This window comes from Zingiber officinale, chromosome 6A, assembly GCF_018446385.1.
Source record: "Zingiber officinale cultivar Zhangliang chromosome 6A, Zo_v1.1, whole genome shotgun sequence".
In the NCBI taxonomy this organism is placed as follows: Eukaryota; Viridiplantae; Streptophyta; class Magnoliopsida; order Zingiberales; family Zingiberaceae; genus Zingiber; species Zingiber officinale.
In genome coordinates this window covers 91,664,454-91,689,612 of record NC_055997.1, presented here as the reverse complement: position 1 = coordinate 91,689,612, position 25,159 = coordinate 91,664,454, and the positions used below count along the sequence as shown (strand labels likewise).

Here is a 25,159-nt window from a genome sequence, read left to right as displayed (position 1 = left end):
AAGGATGTTCTAGGAGTTTTGGTTTCTTTGTAATATTATTCAATGTAAATGATCTACCAAATCTTATTCCTCAATTGTCCTTCATTTGTATAAGATTGCCAATTCTCTCTTGCAATAGACAACCGGCCTAGGACTAAAATCTATATTAATGTGATCAATTAGGAATGATTCCTATGATGTCCTTACACGGGCTTGCCTGTCACGTGCATCCCTCGGACAATCAACATAGAAATTCATTACTTCTCAACCATATCAAGATATAAAAGATTAATGCATACAATCTATCCTATCCCCTTGAATGACCTTATTTCACCTTCAAGATTATCCCTCAATCATCCTTACACGGGCTTGTTTGTCACGTACGTCCCTCGGATAATCGAATGAGGAATTACCTCTACAAAATCTACAAGATACTCAAACATTTAATCAAGTATGGTAATTAAGTCCAATCACAACAATCCACATAAGATCAAATAGATACAAACAAGATAAAATCATAGAAATAGAAAATTGGCAAATCCACAAGAGTTTACATCAAATCATATTACAAATACTCCCTCCATCCTAGAACAAAGAGATCTAATCCATAGAAAAAGAAAAGAAACCCAAAGACAAGAAGATCTTAAGCATCTTGATCCCAAAATCTAAGAAGAGAAAGGGAAGAAAAACTTATCTACGATAAAGAACGGTCATCAAATCCAATCCTCGTTCTCAGAGTCGATTCGTTGAAAATCTGCCCTTAGATCGCCAAAAAATCCCCCCAAGAAGGTGGGGAATCACCCAAATCTTTATCTCTCCAAAAAGGGAGAACTCCCCCTTCAAATGGTGAAAGAAACCCTTATATAGAGCAGAGATTTTGGGCGCCACATGACCCCGAGACCCAGCTGTGTGTGAGACACGACCTAGGTCATTCTCTTCGCTGCCCATCTCACACGGCCGTGGCATGCCCTGCCACTACCATCCTTGCACGATCGTGTAGATCTGCATGTCCTGTGCTACCTCCAGCTATGGAACTCATGCATGGCTGTGTCTGGGACACGGTCAGGGCTTGTTTGGCTTCTGGAAGGCTTGCACGACCATGTATATCTACACGACCGTGGCTCACTTGGCTTCAAAATTGGCACGACCATGTGATGCACACACGACCGTGGCCTTTTCCTTTTCTACAGAAGCTACACGGGTGATCATCACCACACAACTTGGACATTGCCCTGCTCTCCCAATGATGCATGGGTGAGCATCACCACACGGCCTAGGTCACTCTCCCAGACATGGCGTGTGGCACTCCAAGACAGTGTCTTCCTCCTTTCGTTAGCTTGCAGATTTGTCCTCGATCATAAATTCTCCTCCAAATACGACTCCTGCGTACAGAAAATGCACAAAAGTAAATCTCCAAATAAAAAGAGTAAATATGCTAAAAATAAAATTGGAAGTACGAAAATACATAGATAAAGCATGTGCAAAATATGTGAATGTGCGTCAAAACATGCTAAACAAGTGTATACAATCTACGCACATCAACTAACATGTTATACATAACAAGAAGAGCACAAAAAACCTTGGGTGAATAGTACCCGAAACGCCTTTTAGGGGATGGAAGGCGCCTTCAAGGAAGATGCCTACCAGGGGATGGAGAAAGGCGCCTGCAAGCAATGGAAGGCGCCTTGACACTATTCATAGAAGGTGCCTTCAATGTATGGAAGGAACCTTCCGCAGGATAAGAATCAGACCTCATCGCGAATAAGAACTAATTTGTTCAGGATCAAATTTTTTGAGTCGTAGGCACCTTTAAGGGCTTTGAAGGTGCTTTCGACAGCCTTTATAAGGGCTTCTCGACCTAAGCTTCCACAACAACTTCCATACAAGTTTCTACGCATCCATTTGAGGTTCTGACTACTCTGACTTCCTGTTGTGACTCTGCTAGGATGTCGTTGCGCCTGTGTAAAATACGGCACCTAAATATAACCTTAAGAGAATTTTTAGGAATTTTTAAAAAATTTCTGGGAATTTTTTGAAACTCGTATGACGAGTTTAAGGGATAATTATTGGACCGTGTGAAAGCTTATTTAAGCTACCTATTTAAACGAGGAAAAGTTTTATTTTTTTTCCTTTTCCTTTTCTTTTTCTTCTCCCATCGCCGAACCCCATCCTCACCGCCCGATCCCCTCTTCCCATTTCTACTCCCCTCTTCTTCTTCTTCTTCTTCTTCTCTTCGTCTTCCCCACTGAAACTGCACCATAAGCCCCGACGCCGACCACCTCCTCCCCTTCCCCAACCCGATCGGCTTCCACAAACTAACGGCGCTAACCTGACGCATCCTTCCCTCTCATCCACCCCGATCTGTGCCGACTCCCCCTACACATCGCTCAACACCGACGCCACTGTTGGCACCCTCTCTGGCCACCGTCTTCCTCCTTTAAGTCGACACTCAAGGCTTACAAGAGCTCTAGATCTCCCGAGCGCTTGACGTTGACCCTCTCCTCCTCTATCTCCACCGATCGACCACTCATCCTGCATGCCCTAGCTTCCGTCTCCGACGCCGCCAATGGTTTGCCACCGACCATGGAGATAGTAGTCGGCCCCACATCTTCATCCCTGGTCCCTCGCTGAGGCATGCCCTAGCTGTGATCTTAGAGGTAAGCCATTAAATCTAGCTGTGGATTTCGGGCTTAGATCTCTGTGTAGTGTTGATCTGGGTGTTTGGTTGGGAGGCAGTAGGTGTGATTGGTTCCGGTCACCTCTGTCGTCAACAGGGGATAATCTCCTTCGTCGGGTTCATGATCAACACCGACGATTGAAGAGGAAGAGGTAAGGGAAGCTATTTTTGTTGCTGGATTGTAGTGGTGAAAAGATTTCTTTGTTGACTTCTTGATCTCTTTGATCTGGGCAGTGAGGTGGTTTCCAGCAGCTACTCCTTCCCGTCAACAACATCTCTGGCTATGGATCAACAGCAGTGGCTGTGAGATTTAGGTATGGAATATATTATTGAACTTTGTTATAGATTAACTAGGTTGATTTACTCCATGGATTTAATAATGGATTAATTGAGGTTACACTAGCTTAACTCTAGGTTAAGTGGTGAATTGTATTAGAAATACCTAATCGATAGTTAGGGTTAATGAATAGGGTCTTCCCTAACAAGTTTTTAGACCTTATTTAGCTATTTTAATTCATAGAAACTTAGCTAAATAAAATACTTGGTTACAGGGCTCTGATTTACGACGAGCTGCCTTACGTGAAATTTCTTTTGGCAGACACTATTTTGAGGCGGGTATCTTGACTTATCTTTTAGATATTGTCATTTGATATGCATAGTAGATTTTAATGAGTAGTAATAATTATGTTATATCTGCATCGGTATGTCATTGCTTGATTTCTTCAAGATGCTTATTTATTACCTATTTTGCATCCATTACCCTCTTGATTATTTATGCTCATAGAGGTAATGACATATCATGCCTTATGATATACTAGGCTAGACAGTTACCATATCTAATACGTGTACCTATATCTTCTTATTTGAGCTATTTATTTTTGGTACATGTTTTATGAAGGTAGATATGATCAGGATTTTCATGCTTAGTGTCATGCACCATCTCGCATGATTGCATGCTGCGCGATTGTCGGCTCCATTATTGTTGAGCACATCACTAGTTACATGGATCTGCACACACAACTACTGATGGGTTAGTGGTTTTTATTCGGGCAGGGTGTGTTGCAGTAGGTTGCTCTGTCGGTGCTCCGCTGATCCACTCATGGGTAGCGTGACGCAGCATGGTAGCAGGACAGAGATCCCTCCTCTGGATTATCTCAGGGAGATGAGAGCATTGAGCTCCTTCATTTATGATTTGAGGTAGGAGGATAGATGTACTTCGACAGCATCTTGTCCACTTAGTCACTCATCAGGAGCAGCGATCTGAGAGTACATAGTTGTCACAGCCCTACCCACTCGGTCTCACCATCGTATGTGAGACGACTGACTGGCATTAGGGCTGACCAGGACATGTCATTTGCATCATATGCATGATTGCATTTATTGCTTCTATTTGCTGCACTTTGTTTGCTGCATATTTGGTGAATGCATATGATTGACATGCATACAGGAGACATGATATTTTCAGTCTGACGACCTTATTATCCTAATAGGAGGTCCTGGTGAGTACAACTTCTCTCATTCCTTTCAGTTTGCATTTTCCATTATTATTCCAGGAGACTATATGCATAATTGTTACTATTAGTTATTTTGTACTATGCATGTTAGCTTGGTATCCGCTGAGTGTTGGACTCACCCCGTTGATTATTACCATTTCAGGTTTAAGCTATCAGGGGGTTCCATTCGCTAGTCCCCACCCTGAGTCGTGACGGTTTTCTACCTTTTGACTTGTAGTTTCCTTGTTATATTTTTATATATTTGTGATGTATAACTGTACTCATGGATTTTTATCGAGTTTTAGTCTACTGTCTTTGTTTTCTGTTGCGTTTGATTTTTATTGTGAGTTTAAGTTTTCCGTCGTATTAGTGAAGTTTTATTTAAATAAACTACGTGGTTGTGTCAGCCAGAGGCTGAGTTAATATAAACTGTGTGGATTGTTGGTTATTTTTATTGTTATTATTTCGGTCGTGTTGGCCGAGATTTGTGTGGCCCTGAGAGCTTTGTAGATGAGTTCCATATTGTCACCCGTACAGGGGAGATGCTACCGAAATTTCCTCGGTAGGGACTCCCCCGGGGCGTGACAATTCTTTTGGTATCAGAGTAGGTTTATGATGCCTGTCTTTCGTGATATGGATTTTCAAATTAATCTGATACTAATTTATTTGGTATCAGAGCAGGTTTACGATGCCTATTTTTTTTGTGTTCTGAATTTTCGAGTTAATTTGATACCAATTTATTTGGTATTAGAGCCAATATACGATGCTTGTTTTCCATGTTATGAATTTTTGAATTAATCTGATACCAATTTATTTGGTGTTAATTGGTATCAGAGCCCAGGTTTTGTGAGTCAATATGGGTAATTTTCGGATTTATACGGATTTCCGTCGATTTTCATGTTCGGAATTCTGAGGTATCTTAGACAAGGTTATATTTGGGGACTTGGCAGTGACGGGACATCTCCAGACGACAAATAGGTAAAATAATTAGTTTTATAATTTTGGTACTATATTAATACTTGGGTAACATAGATATCCTTATTGGTCATAAAGAGATATGTAGTACATAAAATAAAGCTAAAGACATGTAAAGCCTACAAACAAAGGACCATGGGAACCATACAAAGACTTACATTAATAGTTATTAGTATGATGTAATTAGATCTTGTTTCGACTTTACAAATGATGAACTTATTGAACCTCCCACGGTATGATATAAATCTAGAATAACAAACTACTTATAGATATAGCTCTACAACTTTCTTTGATATCAACAAACAATATGAAAAATATAACCATAGATAATTGATAATGTAGTCATGCTGAGGTATCATGACTCATGAAAATATGTGCATTTGGTGCATCATAATTAGCAATATGTCTATCAAGGTCTCATTGGCAAATTGGGAGACATTGATGCTTGTGGTCTCCTACATGCGGACAGCAGCCGAGTGGTTGCAGCCAGGCGGGTCAAGGTACTTTTGGGGCATCTGGTTGGCCTCAGAAGTCAGGGCGGTCTTCATCAAGATGTTTCTGATCTTCTCAGCAGAACCAAAAATAGCTCGCCAATAACATACACTACACCCGATGTGGGTCTAGAGATCACATCACATCAACCTGCTTCTTGGGACAGTCAGTTTGCTATTATTGCAAATTGCGGCACATGAGCTAAGATTGTTCGCTGAAGGCAGCACGTGGCTTTCGGGGTTTCTGTTCATGGAAGACAACCTAGTCAGTTAGGGACTCAACGAGGAGGGCGGAGAGCCCAATCTTCGCATAGCCATCAGAGGACAGCTCCCCCTGCAGTAGCTGCATATGACATACATGGACAGGAGCACTCCGGCACCCTTATAGTATCCTAGAGCTCTGTTCCAGGACCTCAGTATCTGACGCAGGGGTAGTATCAGTTGTAGCCTCAGCCACTAGCATAGTATCAGTTGTAGCCCCAGCCACTAGTTCAGTACCAGTCACAGCCTCAACCCCTAGTATAGTATCCAGCCACAGCCTCAGCCACTGGTTTAGTACCAGTTGCAACCCCAGCCACCTGTCCAGTATCAATCATAACCCTCATATCCATCTCTAGCACAGTATCTGGAACCGACTCAGTGGCAGGCTCAGACTCAGCCGCAACAGCCTTTGGCAGCACTACCACCTCCACCACCGCCAGAGACTGGACATATTCACGCGGTCACCAGAGAGGATGCGCAGTGGGCCAATAGATCCGTTTTCCGCGATATGGTTTTACTTTATGAATTATTAGGCTGATATGCTGATAGATACTGGTAGTTCGCATTCCTTTATTTCCCGTGTCTTTATGAGGGACATACGTAGACTATCTACCCTTAGACCGTCTCCCTACCGTCCGGTGATACATTGGACGTCACTCAGGAGGTCAAAGGTTGCCTGTTAGACTTTGGCAATATGATACTCATGATTGATTTATTAGTACTGAAAATGGTCGAGTTCAACATTATCCTTGGTATGGATTAGTTGTCTGCATATCATGCCATGGTTGATTGCCAGACGAGGGTGATCACATTCCGACCTCTGAACCAACCCTCGTGGGATTTCACTAGCATTAGGGATGACGACATATCGATCATTTCTGCGATTCAGGCTCAGAAGCTGTTGTTACTTGGCTGTCAGGGATTTCTTTTGTCATTAATTAATGCTGACAACAGCGGGAGTACTAAGCTCTTAGACATTCCAGTGGTCCGAGAGTATCCAAATGTATTTCAAGATGAGTTACCAGGCTTGCCTCCCTGAAAGCAAGTGGAGTTTGCTATTGAGCTGATACCGGGGACCGCTCCAGCATCGAAAGCTCCTTACCGCATGACATCGAAAGAGTTGGATGAGCTAAAGCTCCAACTCCATGAGTTATTGGATAGGGGATTTATTCGCCCTAGTGTATCTCTGTGGGGTTCTCCGATATTGTTTGTCAAGAAATAGGATGGTACTCTGAGGTTGGGCATCAATTACAGACAGCTGAATGCAGTGACCGTCAGGAATAAGTACCCCTTACCACGGATCGAGGATTTATTTGATCAACTCAGAGATATATCAGTGTATTCTAAAATTGATCTGCGATCTGGATATCATCAGCTGAGAGTCAAGGATTCTGATGTTCAGAAGACAACATTTCACACCAGATACGGACATTATGAATTTTTTGTAATGTCATTTAGGCTTACCAATGCTCCAACAGTATTTATGGATTTGATGAATCGTATCTTTCTGGAGTATTTAGGTCAGTTTGTTATCATCTTTATTGACGACATATTGATCTACTTCCGTTTCGATGAGGAACATTGATAATATGTATTTTTGTGCATTATTTTGGAACTTATTACTTAGCATTTTTATCTTCTCACATGCTAATTTTGTGTTTATATTACATTTTGTGAGTAGAATTAATTTTAGATTTAATTGTAAATTTTCCTACAAATTGTGGAATTTAATTTCATGCTTTTATGTGGTTTTGTAGAAAATTCAAAGAGTCATGGATTAGGGTCAAGTCGGATCAAATTTTGCTTGATTTGAAGGTAAAACGGAGGAGATCAAGCTTAATCAGTGTGGACCGTTGATCAAGATCCAATGAGATCCTGCTCCTTCATTCAGATCTAAGTGATCCAACCCTTCATCCTGATTTAAAATGATCTGAACCATTGATCGAGATCAAGGCATCCAAGGATTCATCTAAGAAGTGGAGTTCCAATTCAAATTTGATCCAAAAGTTTACTCTTCAAATCCAATCTTCAAACCCAATAAGCCCACTTTTAAAAGCCCAAGTCATCAACTCAATTTCAATCTTATTGGTTATTGGATCGAATCTAAGTTCTAATGGACCCAAACCCGAAACCCATTAAGAAAACCTTACCTCTTCTTCCCCTCACGCACGGCACAGTAGCGACACATTACCTCTTCTCGCGATTTCCTCCCGCGGCGGCTAGGGCACAGCACCAGCATTCTTCTTCCTTCCTTTTCTCCGGCCGGCGGCTTCTCTTCCTCTCTTCCACGCCGCCGGCCGGCCAACCACAGCTCACTACTTCTTCTCAACGCCAGCGGCGACGGCAGCAGCACAGTGGCGGGAGCAGCAGGCGACGACAACAATTTCCGACCAACTCCACCTCACCGGAGGGGTTCTCCGGTGAGACCTACACACTCCGGCACTTTTCCAAGGCTCTACCTACTGGGTTCGGGCGGCAGCGGCAGAGGAGGTCCGACAGTTCATCACAGTCCGGCCAAGTTCCAACGAAGGGGTTCTTCGGTGGAAGAGTCGTTCATCTCCATTGTTGTTGTCGAAGTTTGCAGTAGCCCAGCATCTTCGCTGCTGCCCACCGGCTTTCGGGGTACGGAGTCGGGTCTTTCGTGTGAAGGCGAAGGGTAGTCGTTGGTATTCAAAGAAGAAGTGTGGATTGTGTTTGGTTTAGTTAGTTTAATTATGCTTATTGCTCATGTTTGCTTGTTTGTGTTCAATTGTGGTTGAATGCTTGTATTAACTTGATCTTTTATATTTAAGTTGCACGTACTATGTTTAATTTGATTAATGCTCACACCATGTTCGATGAAATGCTTCAACTAATAGTTAGGTTAGGTTTAATACATTTTAGTTTGTTTAATTCTTATTTTGTCTTGTTCTTTTAATTTAGTTAAGTTCTAGTTTTGATTGAATGCAATTAGGTTAGGTTAGATTAGATTTCTTTAATGCTTTAGGTTTCGTTCCATGCTTAATTTCATAGATGCTTGCAGTGGCACGCGTAGGAAGAACTAGAGCTCGGCGTCGGCGTTGGCCGATGCTGGCCACTCGGCGCAAGAGGGGAGAGAGCGGCGTTGACTGTGGCAGTCTCCACAGCGAGGGCGATGGGCAGAGAGGAGTAAGGAAGAAGGGGAAAGAGAAGAGAAGGGGATCGGCTTGGGTTTTTATCGCTCGGGGAGAAGAAAAATCGCCGCGTGCGACGTCGGTTAGGCAAAGATCGGCGTCGCAAGGCTCGGGAGGAAGCCACGCGGGTGAGGGAAAAACGAAGGAAAAAGAAAAAAAATAAAAATAAAAGAAAAAGAAATAAATCTTTTCCTCATTAAAATGGGGTAGCCTAAAGAGCCTTTCCCGGGGCCTATTATTATCCCCGTAACCTAAGTCATACGAGCTCCGAAAAATTCCCGAAAAAATTCTAAAAAATTCGGAAAATTCCCTTATCTTTATTCGCTATTTTTCGGTATTTTACATTATAAAAATGTGAAAATCTATATTGATAACATAAGTTCTATAAATCTAACTAAAAATCCAATACATCACTCTAGAACTAAACATATAGAAGTTAAACATCATTTCGTTAGGGATCATGTCTCTAAAGGAAATATTGAACTGAACTATATTGACTCAAAATCTAACCTAGCCGACTTATTTACAAAACCTTTACCTGAAGTTGAATTTAGTAACTTAAGAAGATAATTAGGAATGTGTTTTATAGAATAGTTTTCTTTTTCACATAACATGTTTTTGAAAATATTACTTAATAGTTTTTTTAAATTATTTTTATAAAATTTCCCCTTTTAATTTTTTTTTTCAAAATATTTTATTTTGCTGGAGTAGTTTAGGTCTTTCCCGTAGAATTGCATGATCCTATAGTTTTAGCAGCCAACATCTCACAAGCATAGTAGGATCCCTTGCTTGTACAACTTAGAATGGGTGAGATGCTTAGGACTTAGCTTAAGATTTCATATGCTTATATCTGTGCATCGCTATAAATCTGGGCTTTAAACAACATACATTGATCAATTTGAGTTTACTAGCTAGTAACAATTTAGTTAGTCTCAAATGCTCAAATTGACCAACCTGAGTCAATAGCTACTATCTTCTGGTAGTTAACTTTGTACAAAGATTGAATATTTTATCATAAGAATATTTTTTTTAGTTTTTAATCCATGCTTGGACTTTTAGGAAATTATCAATTTTAGGGGGAGCTTCACACTAAACTTTCAAAACACCTTCCTTTTCTTTTAACAAAATATTTTAAAAATTATTTACTTCTAAAAATTTTCAAATTTTTATCTATAGTTTTCAAATTATTTTTACAGTTTTTCAAAATTATTCCTTATTAATTTTTCAATATAATTTCTCAAAATTTTACCTATACTATCATTTTTCAAAATTTCTCCCTAATAATTTTTTTCAATCTTTTCTCTTTTCTAAACTTTTCAATATTATTTACTTTACAATTTTAAAAAAATGAAATTTTAACCTTGCTAAAATTTTTCAAAATTTACACTTTCCTAAACCTTTCATATTTTTTTAACCATTTCTTTAGAAGTTTACTTTACGAAATTTTTTTCAAGTCTTATCTTTACTTAATCTTTTCAAATACTCACAATTGTTCCTTCTTTTGAAAATTTTACTTTGCGAAAATTTCAAATATATTTAAAAAATTTTCTCTTATAATTTTTCTTTATAAATTTTCAAAATCAAACTTTACTTAAGTGTGATTGTTTCCCCTATTTTTGATGTGTGTCAAAGGGGGAGAGATATTGAATTCAGGGGGAGATGTTTAACTCAGGGGGAGAGTTAAAGTGCTTGCTTATTTATTTTTATATATTTTAACTTAACTTTGAACCTTAGTTGCCAAACATCAAAAAGGGGGAGATTGTTGGAGCAAGTTGCACCAAAATCAAACCTAAGTTTTGATGTTGTCAACGGTTTAAGTTAAGTCTTGTTGTGATCTAACAAGTTGACTAAGTGTACATGTTGTTTACTCAACCGGGAAAGACCTAGTTGGAGGCTAGGAAGGAGAAGTCTTAGCAAATCATGGAATCCAGGTGGAAAGACCAAGTGGGTCGAGAGGCTCCGACACTTGGCAGTAAGATCGAGAGATCTGGAGGACCAAAGATCGAGAGAAAGTCCTGGCAAGCCGATCAAGGCTAAATGAAAAGTCTAAACAGATCTAGAGGATCAAAGTTTGGCAGGTAGGTTGAGGTAAACAATTGGAAGAGCGACAGTGAGGTCGTATTTCTGAAGGGAACAACCTAAGATCGATGATCCAACTGAAAAAATCAAAAAAGTTTCCAAGTTGAGATCAAGATAGTTGAATTGTCTATTATTATTACTCGTGCATTTTATATTACTATGTTAATCTCTGTTTTGCAGGAATATACAGTTTAACTCTATTTTACAGGTTCGGCCTGATCGGTCGACTGAATAGGAGGATCAGTTGACCGAACCAGACTAACTCAGAATAGACACAAGTTCAAACCAAACTAGAGTGAAATCCGATCAGAGCTTGATCGGTTAACTGAACCAAAGGATCGGTCGACCAAACCCTGACGATGTGGCATAGATCAATTTGGTCAGAAGCAGAGAAGGAAGCTAAGCTGATCGGTCGACCGAACCAGCAGATCGGTCGACTGAATGATACCTCATCAATGTAGCATTAAGTGTGAATCTCGGCGAATAGAGAAATTCTCTATTTGGTCGACCGAAAAGGTGATCGGTCGACCGAACACTTTAATGACAATAAATGTCAAAGATAGAATCAGCATCAGATCTCAACAAAGATGGAAGGGAGCTGGTTCGTTAGACCGAACCCATAGATCGGTCGACTAAACATCGACGATTCTTATAAAAGAGAGCTCGAGGTCTGAGACTGAAAAATGCATTCTGGTTGGTTCAAAGTTCATCTCTGTGAAAGTTGCTCGTGCTACTGCTACTACAACTCGCAAGCAACTACTTCACTCAAGTACCGACTGAGCTTCAACTTTAACATATTGTTGGTATACTTTTATTTTATTGTGTGCATTGTACTTAACACAAGTAAGATAATAGGTTGTTACTATCTTACTCATTTTCTTGTACGTACTGCTTGTTTCTGAGGTTTTCGGAAAGAAGAGTTTTAGTGAATTGCCCATCGGTGCGATCAAGGATCGCGGGTCTTAGAGTAGGAGTCGACCTAGGCTCCGAACCAAGTAACCGAACTTGTTCTCTACTTTTCCACTACACGACTTTGATTTAAATAAGTAAAAGAAAAGATTTTAAGAGTACGATATTCAACCCCCCCCCCCCCTTCTATCACACTCGTTCGATCCTATAGAAACAAAGTAGTGGCATGAGAAATTTGATAATGCCATGAAAGAATATGGATTCAAGATCAATGAGTGTGATAAATATATCTACATGAAAGTCACAGAGAATGACTACGTCATCTTGTTCCTATATGTAGATGACATACTTATCATTGGGAGTAATGATAAGATAATCAAATCCACTAAAGATATGTTGAACTTAAGATTTAACATGAAAGACATGGACCTAGCTAATGTGATTCTCGGAATCAAAATTCTTAGAACGATAGAAGGACTTGTTCTTAGTTAGTCTCATTACGTGGATAAAATTCTTGAGAAATTCACCAAGGATGATACTACGTTGGTATGAACACTGATATATATCAGTCAATATCTATTAAAAAATTGAGGTGAAAGTATCTTTCAAATAGAGTACTCTCGAGTGATTAGAAGTCTGATATATCTGATGAGCTGTACACGATCAGACTTGGCCTACATAGTAAGTAACTGAGTAAATACACGAGTAATCCCGGTGTTGAGCACTGGAAAGGGATAATAAGAGTACTGAGGTACTTGAGGTATACTCGTGAATATGGACTGTACTATATGAGATATCCTGCTGTAATCAAAGGATACAACGATATGAGTTGGATATCTAATATAAAAGACTCTGAATCTACAAGTGGATATATATTCACTTTGAGAGGTGCAGCCATTTCCTGAAAATCTTCTAAGCAAACGGTAATAATCAGATCCACGATGGAATATGAGTTTGTAGCTCTTGACAAATATGGTGAAGAGGCCGAATGGTTATAGCAATTCTTAGAAGATATACCAAGATGGTCAAAACCCATGTCGACAATTTGCATACATTGCGATAGTCAATTAGTAATATAATTGGTCGGACATAGAGCCATTTGTACAATGGTAAGTCTAGACATATGCATCATAGACATAATACCATTAGACAACCACTCTCAATGGGAGTTATCACTGTTGACTATATGAAGTCAAAGGATAATCTAGCGGATCCGCTAACCAAAGGGTTAAATCAAGAGTTAGTTGCAAGCTTATCACGAGAAATGGGTTTAATATTGTTGTCAGCGATCTGTGCAGAGGACACCCAACCTATACTGACTGGAGATCCTAAGAACTAGGTTCAAAGGGACAACTAATTTACACTGATTAGACACACTGTGGGGGATAATCCATAAAATAGTGACCCAACCAGGGTAAGCCTATAGGCTTTTAATGATCAAGAAAAGTAGATGGTTACTCTCGAGGGATCACTTATGTGAGAAAGAAGTGGGCCACTTCGAAGAGAATTGGAGGCAAAATTTCTAGAGTTTCTCAAAGAACAAGGCGTGTTCATGGCTAAGAACGAACACATTCATGAGAATTGAGTTGTATCAAGGAGAGTCTTGGGTGAGATTTGTCAATGCTTACACAGACGGCAGAACAGTTCAAGGAAATTATGTTTACTATCAGCTAGTAAGCAAACAGTTATTCACAATGAAAGGCTCAAAGGAAAAACCTACATATCATATACTTGACTCAACTGTTGAATGCTATCACATACCATGTATTCTATTCATGTGGGGGATTGTTAGAAATGTGGATGGAATAAAGAGGTGGAGACGAAGAAACTCTATTGTGCATGGATTGTTAGTCCCACATTAGAAGTTTGTTGGCTTTATTATTGGTTTAAATTATGGCACATGCATTGATGTTACGTTGTAAACGTATGCATGGGGAGAGACTCTCTCAAGCATGAGTGTGTAGGGGTGGATGCAAATCTAGGGCCCGGATTGTATTGAAATAAGGTTGACTCATGTGAGAGCACGACTTGCGCGCGTTGAATGATGGACCGGTCGAGGCAAGATTTGCCTAAGTGAATGAACCAACATTTTGTCACCTGAATCTCTTTTTGCTACCTGCTCAAGAGTGTAATGGAAGCATTAATATAAAATTAATGGTAATTTCATAGCGTCTCGATATTAATAGTGACATTAAGCTCATTAATGGTGACTTCGTAACGTCTCGACATTAATAACGTTATTAAACTCATTAATAATGATTCCATAACATCTCAACAATAATGAAGACATTAAACTCGTTAATGGTGACATTAACCCCAGCATTAAATGACCATAATTTGGTCATTCATTGTAGGCAATGTGAGAGCTTCTATATAAGGAGGCTGGATCTTGAGCAAAGCAAGAGCAAGAGCGAGAGCAAAAGCAAAAGAGTTCCTCCACCTTCGTTCCCCGATTCTTTTCTCTCAGTCGTGCATCCGTTTGGCTGAACTACTCGTGATATCACTTGGGTGCATTCTCAGTTCACCATGAATAACGAGTGGCTGGTTGCATGTGTTGGTGCGAGAAGCATCCGACGATCGAACCCGAGTTTTGATAATGGAAAAAGGATTCAAAGTTAAAGTGTGTTGTTATCTGATATGTTGACTGAGTTTTGTAGGAAAGCCCTAGCTGTGGTTAGGCAGGTGGAAACCCCTAGGGGGCGTCAACCCTAGGTCCTAGGAGGTGGTAACCCTAGGTAGAAAGTCTTGTCGGGTCAGAGCTGTTGGAGTGTATACTAAAAGCCTAGCTTTTGTAAACATTTATTTTTGAAATAAAAGAATCACATTGATCAATATCTATATTTATTTGTTAAATGTAATTGTTCAATTAATTTATATACTAGACAACATGATGTGTGGTGTCACACACAGTAGATCATGTTGACGGTTCTTTATAAATTATAAACAGTTGCTCACGACTAAGATGGAAAGGAACAAACCATCGGAATAGTTGTAGTGTAATTAAGTATTAGTTTATCTTGACTAATAAATTACACTGGTACACTCTACGTGTATTGAGTAGGACCATTTTAGGTAAGTTATTTTTGTACTGACTTAATAAAAGAACTAGACCTTAGTTATTATGAAAGTGTGTGCTCTTAATCCTAATATAATAACAAGCACATATATTTAATATTTATTTCTTTGACTTATCAAAGGGTGAGGTTTAGCTCGATAAATCAATATGCCCGATAAGTTGGAAAATAATATTACTTATAGTGTGTGTTGTTGATTATAGAAGGAATCTGTGTCCTAGTTATCTAGGTTGAGAATGTCCCCAAGAGAAGCTCATAAGGATTGTCATGTTAAACCCTGCAGGTGGACTTAGTCCGACATGACAATGAAGTTGAGTGGTATTACTCTTGGAGCTAGATATTAATTGAGTTGTCAGTAACTTACTTAATTAGTGGGCATTCGTAATCTTAAACACAGGGAGACTAACACACTCATGATAAGAATGAGCCCATAATGTAATTTGGAATTGGTACGGTAGTGCGATAATAACTCTCTAGTGGAATGAGTTATTATCGATGAACTTGAGTTGTGTGTTCGGGGCGAGCACGGGATACTCAAGCTCATCGGAAGGTCAAAACCAATTTCTCCTCTAGGTCCTTGTCGTAGCCTCATTATAGCCTCAAGTTCATCCAAATGTAAGACTCTTCTTGGTGTCCAAGAAGTGGGTCGGTCGAATGCTTGGTGACCAAGCAAGAGCCGACCACATCCTCTTCTATAGGGGTCGGCCCTTTGCTTGGTGACCAAGCATGAAGGGGCCGGCCACAATATTCAAACAAGGAGGGTTGTTTTTGAAATTTTTAAAATCTTCTCTTTGTAGAAAACTATAAGTTTTAAAAGAGAGATTTTAATTTTAAAAACTTTCCTTATTTGAATTTGGCCACATGTTTTAATAGAGAGTTATAAAAGTTTTAAAACTTTCCTTTTTTAACCATCCTCATGGTTTAAGAAAAAAAGGAAGATAAGTTTTAAAATTAAAATTTTCTATCATCATGTTAAAAAAAGGAAATTTTATAAGAGAAGTTTTAAATTTTAAAACATGATTTTAATTTTTAGAACTTTCCTTTTTTAACTCCTACTTTAAGAAAGAGAGCTTGTAAATTTTATAAGAGGATTTCTTCTTGGAAAATTTTAAAAAATATATTTCCTTTTTCCCTTGATGAGGTGGCCGACCACATTGCTTGGTGCCCAAGGAAGGGGCTGGCCATATTAAAAATAATAAAATCATCAAATTATTTTTGGTGATTGATTCAATCAAGAGGAAAGAATAGGAAAATTAAAAAGGAAAAGGAAAAGCTAGAGGAAGATTTTAATTTTTGTAAAAATTCTTCCCTTATTTGCCTTGGGCAACTAATATTAAAGAAGGGGTGGGGAGGCTTCATGAGACACAACTCTTATTCTTTTGCTTGGAGATCTCAAGTGGCCGACCCCTCTCTCCCTTCTCTTTTCCCTTTTGCTCTTTTCTCCTTGGTGGTGGTGGTGGCCGGTTTTTAGAAGAAGAGGAAGAAGCTTTTGGGTGGTGTTCATCTTGGAGGATTGTCGCCCACACGACGTCCAAGGCGAGGCGAGGAATATGGCAGAAGATCTCGAGGTCGTTAGTTTACAAAGAGAAGGTATAACTAGTAATTTTCTTCCGCATCATACTAGTTATTTTCTTTGTAAGAATTCTAAATACAAGAGACAATTAGATCTAGTTTCGATTGTTCTTTTTGGTTAACCTAGAGTTATTTAAGGAAATTAAATATTAGCTTTCCTTAAAAGGCTTTGTCTAGGCGGTGGTGGTTGCTCCCATATCCAAGAAGGCCATGTGCCTCGCCATGCAGTCCTGGAAGCCAATTTTGGAAATTAATATTTAATGGAATTAATAACATAGGTGGATTTGAATCAATAGTGTTAAGTTCCGCTTGCGATTCAAATCTAAACCATTAAGAACAGGTAAGTTAAATTTGGAATCAATGATGTTAAGTTCCGTTTGCGATTCCTAATTTAACTTCTAAAGAACACAATAGGTTATTTAAGGAAAGGTTCGACACTTGTACAAAAAATTTTTGTACAGTGGAACCGGTACGTTTTCCTAGGACTAACCAACAACTGGTATCAGAGCTAGGGTTTACCTCTGTGTGTTTAGAATTCAAATAGGTTATGCATATGTCATACATAATTTAGGTAGGATAATAGTAGGATGTGCTAACTCTTTGGTTGCAGGCTCCAATTATTATGGCATATTGATGTTGTGTATGATTGGATCCTTGGACATGTCAAGGGCAATATTTTGTGTGTGCATGATTGTATGTAACTAATACAGCAGGAGCTGTATTAGCCCTAGGATTTTAGAATTTTATTTTCGATCTAGATTACATATACATTCCCTCGTGGAATATAGGATCGATATATGTAAAATTCTATTTTTGTCGCGGATCGGATTCTTGCGAGGCGTGGTACTTTTGCAGCACCAGAGGCATATCGGAATAAGAAGCAAGATGAATGCGACGACTCGACCCGATGGCGGTGGCTAAAGATAGCAGCAGTTAGGGTTGGTGCACATGGAGGATAGTAACAGAAAAAGGCCATACACTACAAGAAAAAAGCCTTACAACAACGGTTTTTCACCGTTGTCGTAGCCCCTTTCGGACTGTTGTTAAAGGCTGTGTTGTTAAAGGGGGTACTCAAAGACAACAGTTTTTACAACGGTGAAAAACTGTTGTCTTTTCCTTCAAAGACAACAGTTTTTCACCGTTGTCTTTGAGCGTCTACCTTTAATAACAGGGTCTTCAACAACAGTTTTAAACTATTTACGACAACAGTGAAAAACCGTTGTCCTTTTTTGATAAAAAATAAAAAAAAAATATTAAAATTTATTATACAATTTTCTAGTATTATAAATCATTCAAAATACTAAATTTGTAAATAAAATTTAACATATAATTTTCTAACATTCGAAAATAATATTTACAACATTCCAAAGAAATTTCAAAAGAAGCCAACAAAATGACAACGACACTATTAAAACAAAGGTAGAACAACACAACATCCTAATCCTAGAAGAGTAACACAACATCCTAATCTTGATATCCAGTTTTGAAGAGTTGGATCATTTGAACTACTTTTACCATGTACAACACTAGAAGCGTAACAAAACACTGCTTCTTAATTCTCCTAATCCTTCATCTTCTTCATCCTTGCCATGTTTGCATCGTACTTGGATCGAAGTGGACCAAGTAGATAAAGAAAGAAGATAAACTAAATGCCTTCATCTTCTTCATCCTTGCTTCTTAATTCTCCTAATCCTTCATCTTCTTCATCCTTGCTTCTTAATTCTCCTAATCCTTCAAACTCCACCTGTAAGAAGAAGATAAAGAAATGTCACTTGATCTAAACTAAATGCCTATGAATAATAAAAAAATCTGAAATCTCATAAAGTTGACTTAATTCATTAATAATGCATCATATTGAATGCCTCTCCATGACTAGCTTAATAGCCTGTGCTATTGACATGTCTTCATTTGTTTCATACCTGAGTTTGTTAGCCTGTAAACGTTGAACAGTCATTTCACAAGAGAAATATTTCCAAGTTATCAGCACTGCAGATATAAGGTTAATAAAGAACTTGCCTCTTCCAGAATGGTTTCAAACACCTTACCAACTTTTTCCACTAGATCTTGAGGCACTTGATGTCCATCACCATCAAAGAGTGCGTAGCTGAAAAATAGAAGTAAATTTGTCTCCATAAGATTATAGTCTCCATGATCAGTGATATCTGTTAGTTATTCAGTTAACTATTACCTCTCCAAGTCATGATCATACAAGACAGAATTGTCACCAGAAGTTCGATAAATTGGTAGACCAAGTCTTCCAATCCAAGATGCCAATGGATTCTCGTTGCAGACACCATGCAACCTGAAGTGTCCAAATTAAAACTTCTAGTCACTGAAATTTTGAAGGCTGGCCACAATCCTCTTCAGAAGGAATGAAAACAAAAACACAAAAAAAGAAGCATACCAGGCTGCTCCCATGTCAACAGGAAAACCAAATGAGTAGTTAGTGTGAACTCGACCACCAATTCTATCCCGAGATTCTAAAAGCACAACCTAAGGAATAAAAAATAAACTTCCATGTGATACAAATTTACCCAGCCACTTCACACACTCCATTCATATCAGAACTTAGAATCTAATATGTAAAGGCAACTGAAAAAACTGTTAATTTATATCGACATAACACCTGAAAAGATGCATTTTTCAGTACATGAGCAGCTGCAATCCCTGCAAATCCACCACCAATGACAATGGCAGAAGGAGAGCGAGATTGCCTTGCTTCAGTCTTCTGATAGAATGATGCTGCAAGAAAATTTAAGTCAATATATATAGATATATATGTTGATGTGAAGCAGTAAAATGCAAACTAGAATATATTTTAACACCATGAAAAAAAAACATAATTAATAATAAATCCAACACAAGAACAAGCAACATATTCTGTCGTGTTGTATATATATTTACCAAATGCATTTTCCTTCCACATGGTTGAACTCTAAAAATAATTCAAAAAGTACCCCAATAATAAGACTGACAATAGAAAACACCCCAAACATAAAAATTTAGTTTTATTTGCAATTATGACAGATAATCATGTAACTAGCTTCAGTATTCCCACAAAAAAAAGATATGTAACATAACAATATACTGATACAAAGAAAACTAAAGGGATGACCATTAAAGGAAAGAATACCTTAAATAAAATGAATTCAGAAAGTTCCCATAGGCTCTGGATTAATCCTTTAAGTTTACTTTGATCATGAGCTAAAACATTGCAGTGAATATATTTAAATCGAAGTAGGTAAAATTCCCATTTTGGCAGCCTGTATACCTCACAAAACTCATCTGCAATTTCACACTAGAGGTTGAAATCGAGCTCTTAAAAATCTTTAAACTTGATATACCGAAAGCTGGAATAGAGCAGGAGGCTATACTCACCAGAAAAATCCAAATTGATGCTGGAAATCATTGAAAAAGGGATGAGTAGATTCAAAACTCTACTAAGCTTGAACACCAACATCTCACGACTGGAAGCCCTAAGAATTGACCTGAAATCAGTCAAAAAATTGAAGATTTTGTGACTAAAAATTTACGCAGAAATAGGTCACAAAAAGGACTCTATTTGGGCAGAAACAAGCATAAAAAATATGTAAGGAACAAAACCCCTCAAATGATTTGAAAATGAGGGAGGCGGGGAGGCGAAGGGTGTCAATGAAAGTGGCGAGTACGCGGAGAAGAAGTTTGTCCAAGAGCAGCAGAGATCTCTTCCTCCATCGCAGGTTCGTTTTCATTAGGGTTTGTGTTTGATCACTGAGTCGCATGTTGAAGAGTGCATGATAGAGAGGCCTTTTAGTTGAGGCGGCAGCGACGCATATGGCAGAAGCGAACCTGAGGCCCATCTAGGATGGAAGGCAGTGGAGCATCTAGGGTTTTCGACGAGAAGATGCAGGAGGAAGAAGTAGAGGACACTTACTGTTAGTGGATTTCATGTCGGAGGTCTTGCCGGTGAGGGCGTCCTTAATGGACTCGTGGACTGCTGCTGCTCCTGCACGGCTTCGGTGAGCGAGAGATTGTGAGAAAAGAGAAAAGAGGGACAGATTGAGAAGATAAAAGGGTGGAATGAGGCGGCAAAAAACTTTCGGAGAGAGGGAAAGAAAAAAAGCGGGGCAAAAATTGGCGAAGGGGAAAAAACGGCGAAGGAAAAAAAACACCAGTATTCAACATCACTTAATAGACAATGGCTTTTAAAAACTGTTGTCGTAATCCCAAAAAAAAGCGCACATAGACAACAGTTTTCAAAAACTGTTGTTGTAGCATTTAAAAACCGTTGTCGTAGTCTTAAAAAAACATAAATAGACAACAATTTTTAAAAACCGTTGTCGTAGGCCAAAAAAATTGCTAAAAGACAACGGTTTTTGTTAAAACCGTTGTTAAAAGGCAAAAAGACAACAGTTTGGTATAAAATCGTTGTCGTTTGAGTGTTGTTGAATGACGTTTTTCTTGTAGTGATAATAGTTGGAAAATAATTTTCATATTTATTACTTTTATTTACTGTGATGTGTGTGTATGCATGTGATGTATGCTAAGAATAGTTTAAAATTCCTCACTTTAAATAACTAAGTGGGAGAGGGATTTATTTTAATAAATTCCACGGTCTCCATTACTGGTTTGTAAGTGATGCAAACAAACTTGCGCGTTGGCTCTGAGTGCCTTCCTCCATATCGGATGAGTTTGTTTGCGGATCACTAGATCAAACTTCCATTTTGGATGACTATAGTAAATTAATTAAGAGCGTGTGATCTTCTCCATCGGAAGGGGCACAATCTTATTAATGGACTTAGTGTCAAGTAATGGTATTCACTTAGGCACGTCTAATAGTATCCTCTCCATCGGAGTCACTGCTATTATTTGTGTGACTGAAGAAAACCAACTATTAATTTTATTTGTCAAAAAGTTAGGTTGACAAGATAATAAAATTAATGGGTTACACCCTCCTTTTACAAATATTGAATTTGTATACGTCCACACTATCGTGGCATACAAAATTCACAGTGTTTTTGAGGTGTTGGTTAATTTAAAATAGTATTGTTTGAGGAATCAATATTATTCTAAATTTAGAGTCTTGACCAAAGTTATTTTTGTGATTCTTAGGATGACTTTCAACACACTGGCCATTATACTGAAAGAGAACAAACTTACTGAACCCAACTACATAGATTGGAAAAGAAACCTAGACATTGTCCTTACTGTTGAAAGCTATAAGTTTGTACTGACTGAGACTTGCCCTGATGCACCTGACGATGACTCTACCCCAGAGGAGATTGAGTATCATAAGAAATGGGTAAAAGCTGATGAGATGACACTGTGTTACATTTTGGCATCAATGTCAAATGTATTGCAACATCAGCATCAAGATTTACCAACAGCTTATGATATAATGAACAATCTTAAAGAACTCTTTAGGCACCAGAGTCAGACCGCTAGGCAAGAGGCAATAAGAAAATTAATGACGACCACCATGTCTGAGGGAACACCCGTAAGGGATCATATCCTCAAATTGATGGCCTATCTGAACGAAATACAAGTTCTTGGAGGAGAAATCGATGGGGAAACCCAAGTCGATATAATTCTCCAAACGCTACCCAGAAGTTTTGAGCAGTTCCGTCTGAACTATAACATGAACAAAAGAGAGTATACGTTGGCGGAACTTCTGACAGAACTACAGGCAGCAGAAGGTATATTTCGTCAAAGTTCTCAGATTCACTATGCTGAAAATGGTTCTACTTCTAAGTCGAAAGGCAAGAAGAAGAAGAAACAGGTCTTTTCAGCAAAGAAGGTGAATAAACCTCAGAGTACAAGACAAAAATCTGGAATGAAGAAGCCGAAAGGTAAGTGCTTCATCTGCAAGCAGACAGGGCATTGGAAGGTGGACTGTCCTCGTAGGAATCAGAACAATAAAGGTATTTCTCACGCTCTAGTTGTTGAAACATGTTTAGCGGTGTTATCTACCAGCACCTGGTGTGTAGATACGGGAGCCACAGATCATGTCTGCAATTCCTTGCCGGGGTTCCAGGAAACCCGACGACTATCTGAAGGAGATATTACTGTCTACATGGGCAATGCTACTAAGGTGGCGGCTGTTGCAGTGGGAGACATCTACTTATCTTTTGATAGGAATAGAAAATTGATTTTAAGAAATTGTCTTTATGTACCCAGTTTTAGAAAGAATTTAATTTTAGTTTCTAAACTGTATTTGGATGGATATTCAGTTTCCTTTAGTAACAATGTGGTTATAAAGAGAAATAAAGTGATTATCTGTTCTGGTGCATTGGTTGGTAATTTATATACTTTAAATCTAATTTCTCCCACAAAGCAAAATATGGAAATTAATAACACATTTTCTAACTCTAATAAGAGAAAAGAACATTCGGAAATGAACCAAATGCATCTTTGGCATCTAAGGCTTGGTCATATTAACTTAAGTAGGATTCAAAGGCTTGTAGCCGATGAACTCTTGGGTCCATTAGAGTTGGAAAACTTTCCAACATGTGAATCCTGCTTAGAAGGTAAAATGTCCAAGAGACCTTTTAAGGCCAAGGGGTATAGAGCCAAAGAAGTGTTAGAATTAGTTCATTCTGATTTGTGTGGTCCTATGTCTATCCAGGCTAGAGGTGATTTTGAATATTTTTTCTATTTTATAGACGATTATTCAAGATATGGATACATTTACCTGATGCGCCGCAAGTCTGAGTGCTTTGATAAGTTCAAAGAGTACAAGGCTGATGTGGAGAAACGTCTAGGTAAAAGTATCAAGACACTACGGTCTGATCGTGGTGGCGAATACCTCTTAGGAGAGTTTAGGAATTTCTTATCAGAGGTCGGGATTCAATCCCAATTGTCCGCACCTGGTACACCCCAACAGAATGGTGTGGCAGAACGAAGGAATATGACTCTTATGGAGATGGTTAGATCGATGATGAGTTATTCAGAATTACCAAATTCGTTTTGGGGATACGCTCTGGAAATGGCAGCGCACATTCTGAACTTAGTACCTTCTAAATCAGTATCTTCTACTCCCACAGAATTGTGGAATGGGCGAAAGCTTAGTCTAAGACATATTCGGATTTGGGGTAGTCCAGCACATGTGCTGAAACCAGACACTGATAAGTTAGAATCTCGTACAAAAGTTCGTGTGTTTGTAGGTTATCCCAAAGGAATGAAAGGTGATTTATTTTATAGTCCTAAAGACCAGAAGATCATTGTTAGCACCAATGTCCAGTTTTTAGAAAAAGACTATATAATGGATCACAAGCTCAGTAGCAAAATTGTTCTAGAAGAACTTAGAGAGGACACGTCTACTTCAGTACCAACATTACAAGATGAAGTACCACAAGAGACTACAACACGTGACAACACGTGACAACACGTGTCACACATGATACACAACCACAGACGGTGCCTCGTCATAGTGGGAGGGTTGTAAGGCAGCCTGAGAGATTCATGTTTTTGGGAGAGTCTTCGGACTTGATCCCGGGTAAACATGAACCTGATCTCCGGACATATGACGAAGCACTCCAAGATATAGATGCAGTATCTTGGCAAAAGACAATGAATTCTGAAATAGAGTCTATGTACTCTAATAAGGTTTGGGAGCTTGTAGAACCACTTGATGGTGTAAAAGTCGTTGGATGCAAGTGGATCTACAAAAGGAAAAGAGGGACAAATGGGAAGGTAGAAACCTTCAAAGAAAGGCTTGTTGCGAAAGGGTATACTCAGAAAGCGGGAATCGACTATGAGGAGACTTTTTCGCCGGTAGCCATGCATAAGTCTATCCGGATACTCTTATCCATTGCCGCTTATATGGATTATGAGATTTGGCAAATGGATGTCAAGACAGCATTCCTTAATGGTAGTCTTGAAGAAAACATCCATATAAAGCAACCAGAGGGATTTATTGAAAAGGACAAAGAGCATCTAGTGTGTAAGCTCAATCGGTCCATTTATGGACTGAGGCAAGCTTCAAGATCTTAGAACATCTGGTTTAATGAAGTAATCCAATAATATGGATTTATTCAGTGTCCGGATGAGTCTTGTGTATACAAGAAGTGTAACGGAAACGTGGTGGTATTTCTTGTACTATACGTAGATGATATTTTGTTAATTGGCAACAATGTCAAGGTATTATCGGACGTAAGGGTATGGTTGTCCAAACAATTTGATATGAATGACTTAGGAGAATGTGCACACATTCTTGGGATCAAAGTTATAAGGGATCGCAAGAAAAGAATGTTGTGCCTATCTCAAGCTTCATATATAGATACGATCCTTGCTCGTTTTAGCATGCAGAACTCTAAGAAAGGATTCTTACCTTTTAGGCATGGAGTAGCTTTATCTAAAGAGATTTCTCCGAAGACATCAAAGGAGATAGAGGACATGAAGGCAGTTCCTTATGCCTCGGTTGTAGGAAGCCTTATGTATGCAATGTTGTGTACGAGACCTGATATCTATTTTGTCGTAGGCATGGTTAGCAGATATCAGAGTAACCCTGGACAAGGAC

The 25,159-nt window shown here is 38.8% G+C and overlaps 1 protein-coding gene across 1 annotated transcript; it reads right to left on the bottom strand.

Annotated features, from left to right (window-relative positions):
- Positions 1-18,360: 18,360 nt before the first annotated feature.
- On the bottom strand, positions 18,361-19,146 carry LOC121994182 (polyamine oxidase 3-like). The gene is made up of 5 exons (XM_042548304.1): positions 19,067-19,146; positions 18,851-18,964; positions 18,679-18,766; positions 18,582-18,595; positions 18,361-18,406 (listed from the first exon to the last, which is right to left on the bottom strand). Exons 1-5 carry the CDS (start codon positions 19,078-19,080, stop codon positions 18,388-18,390), a joined length of 249 nt encoding a protein of 82 aa, XP_042404238.1. The 5' UTR covers positions 19,081-19,146; the 3' UTR covers positions 18,361-18,387.
- Between the last annotated feature and the right edge of the window lie 6,013 nt (positions 19,147-25,159).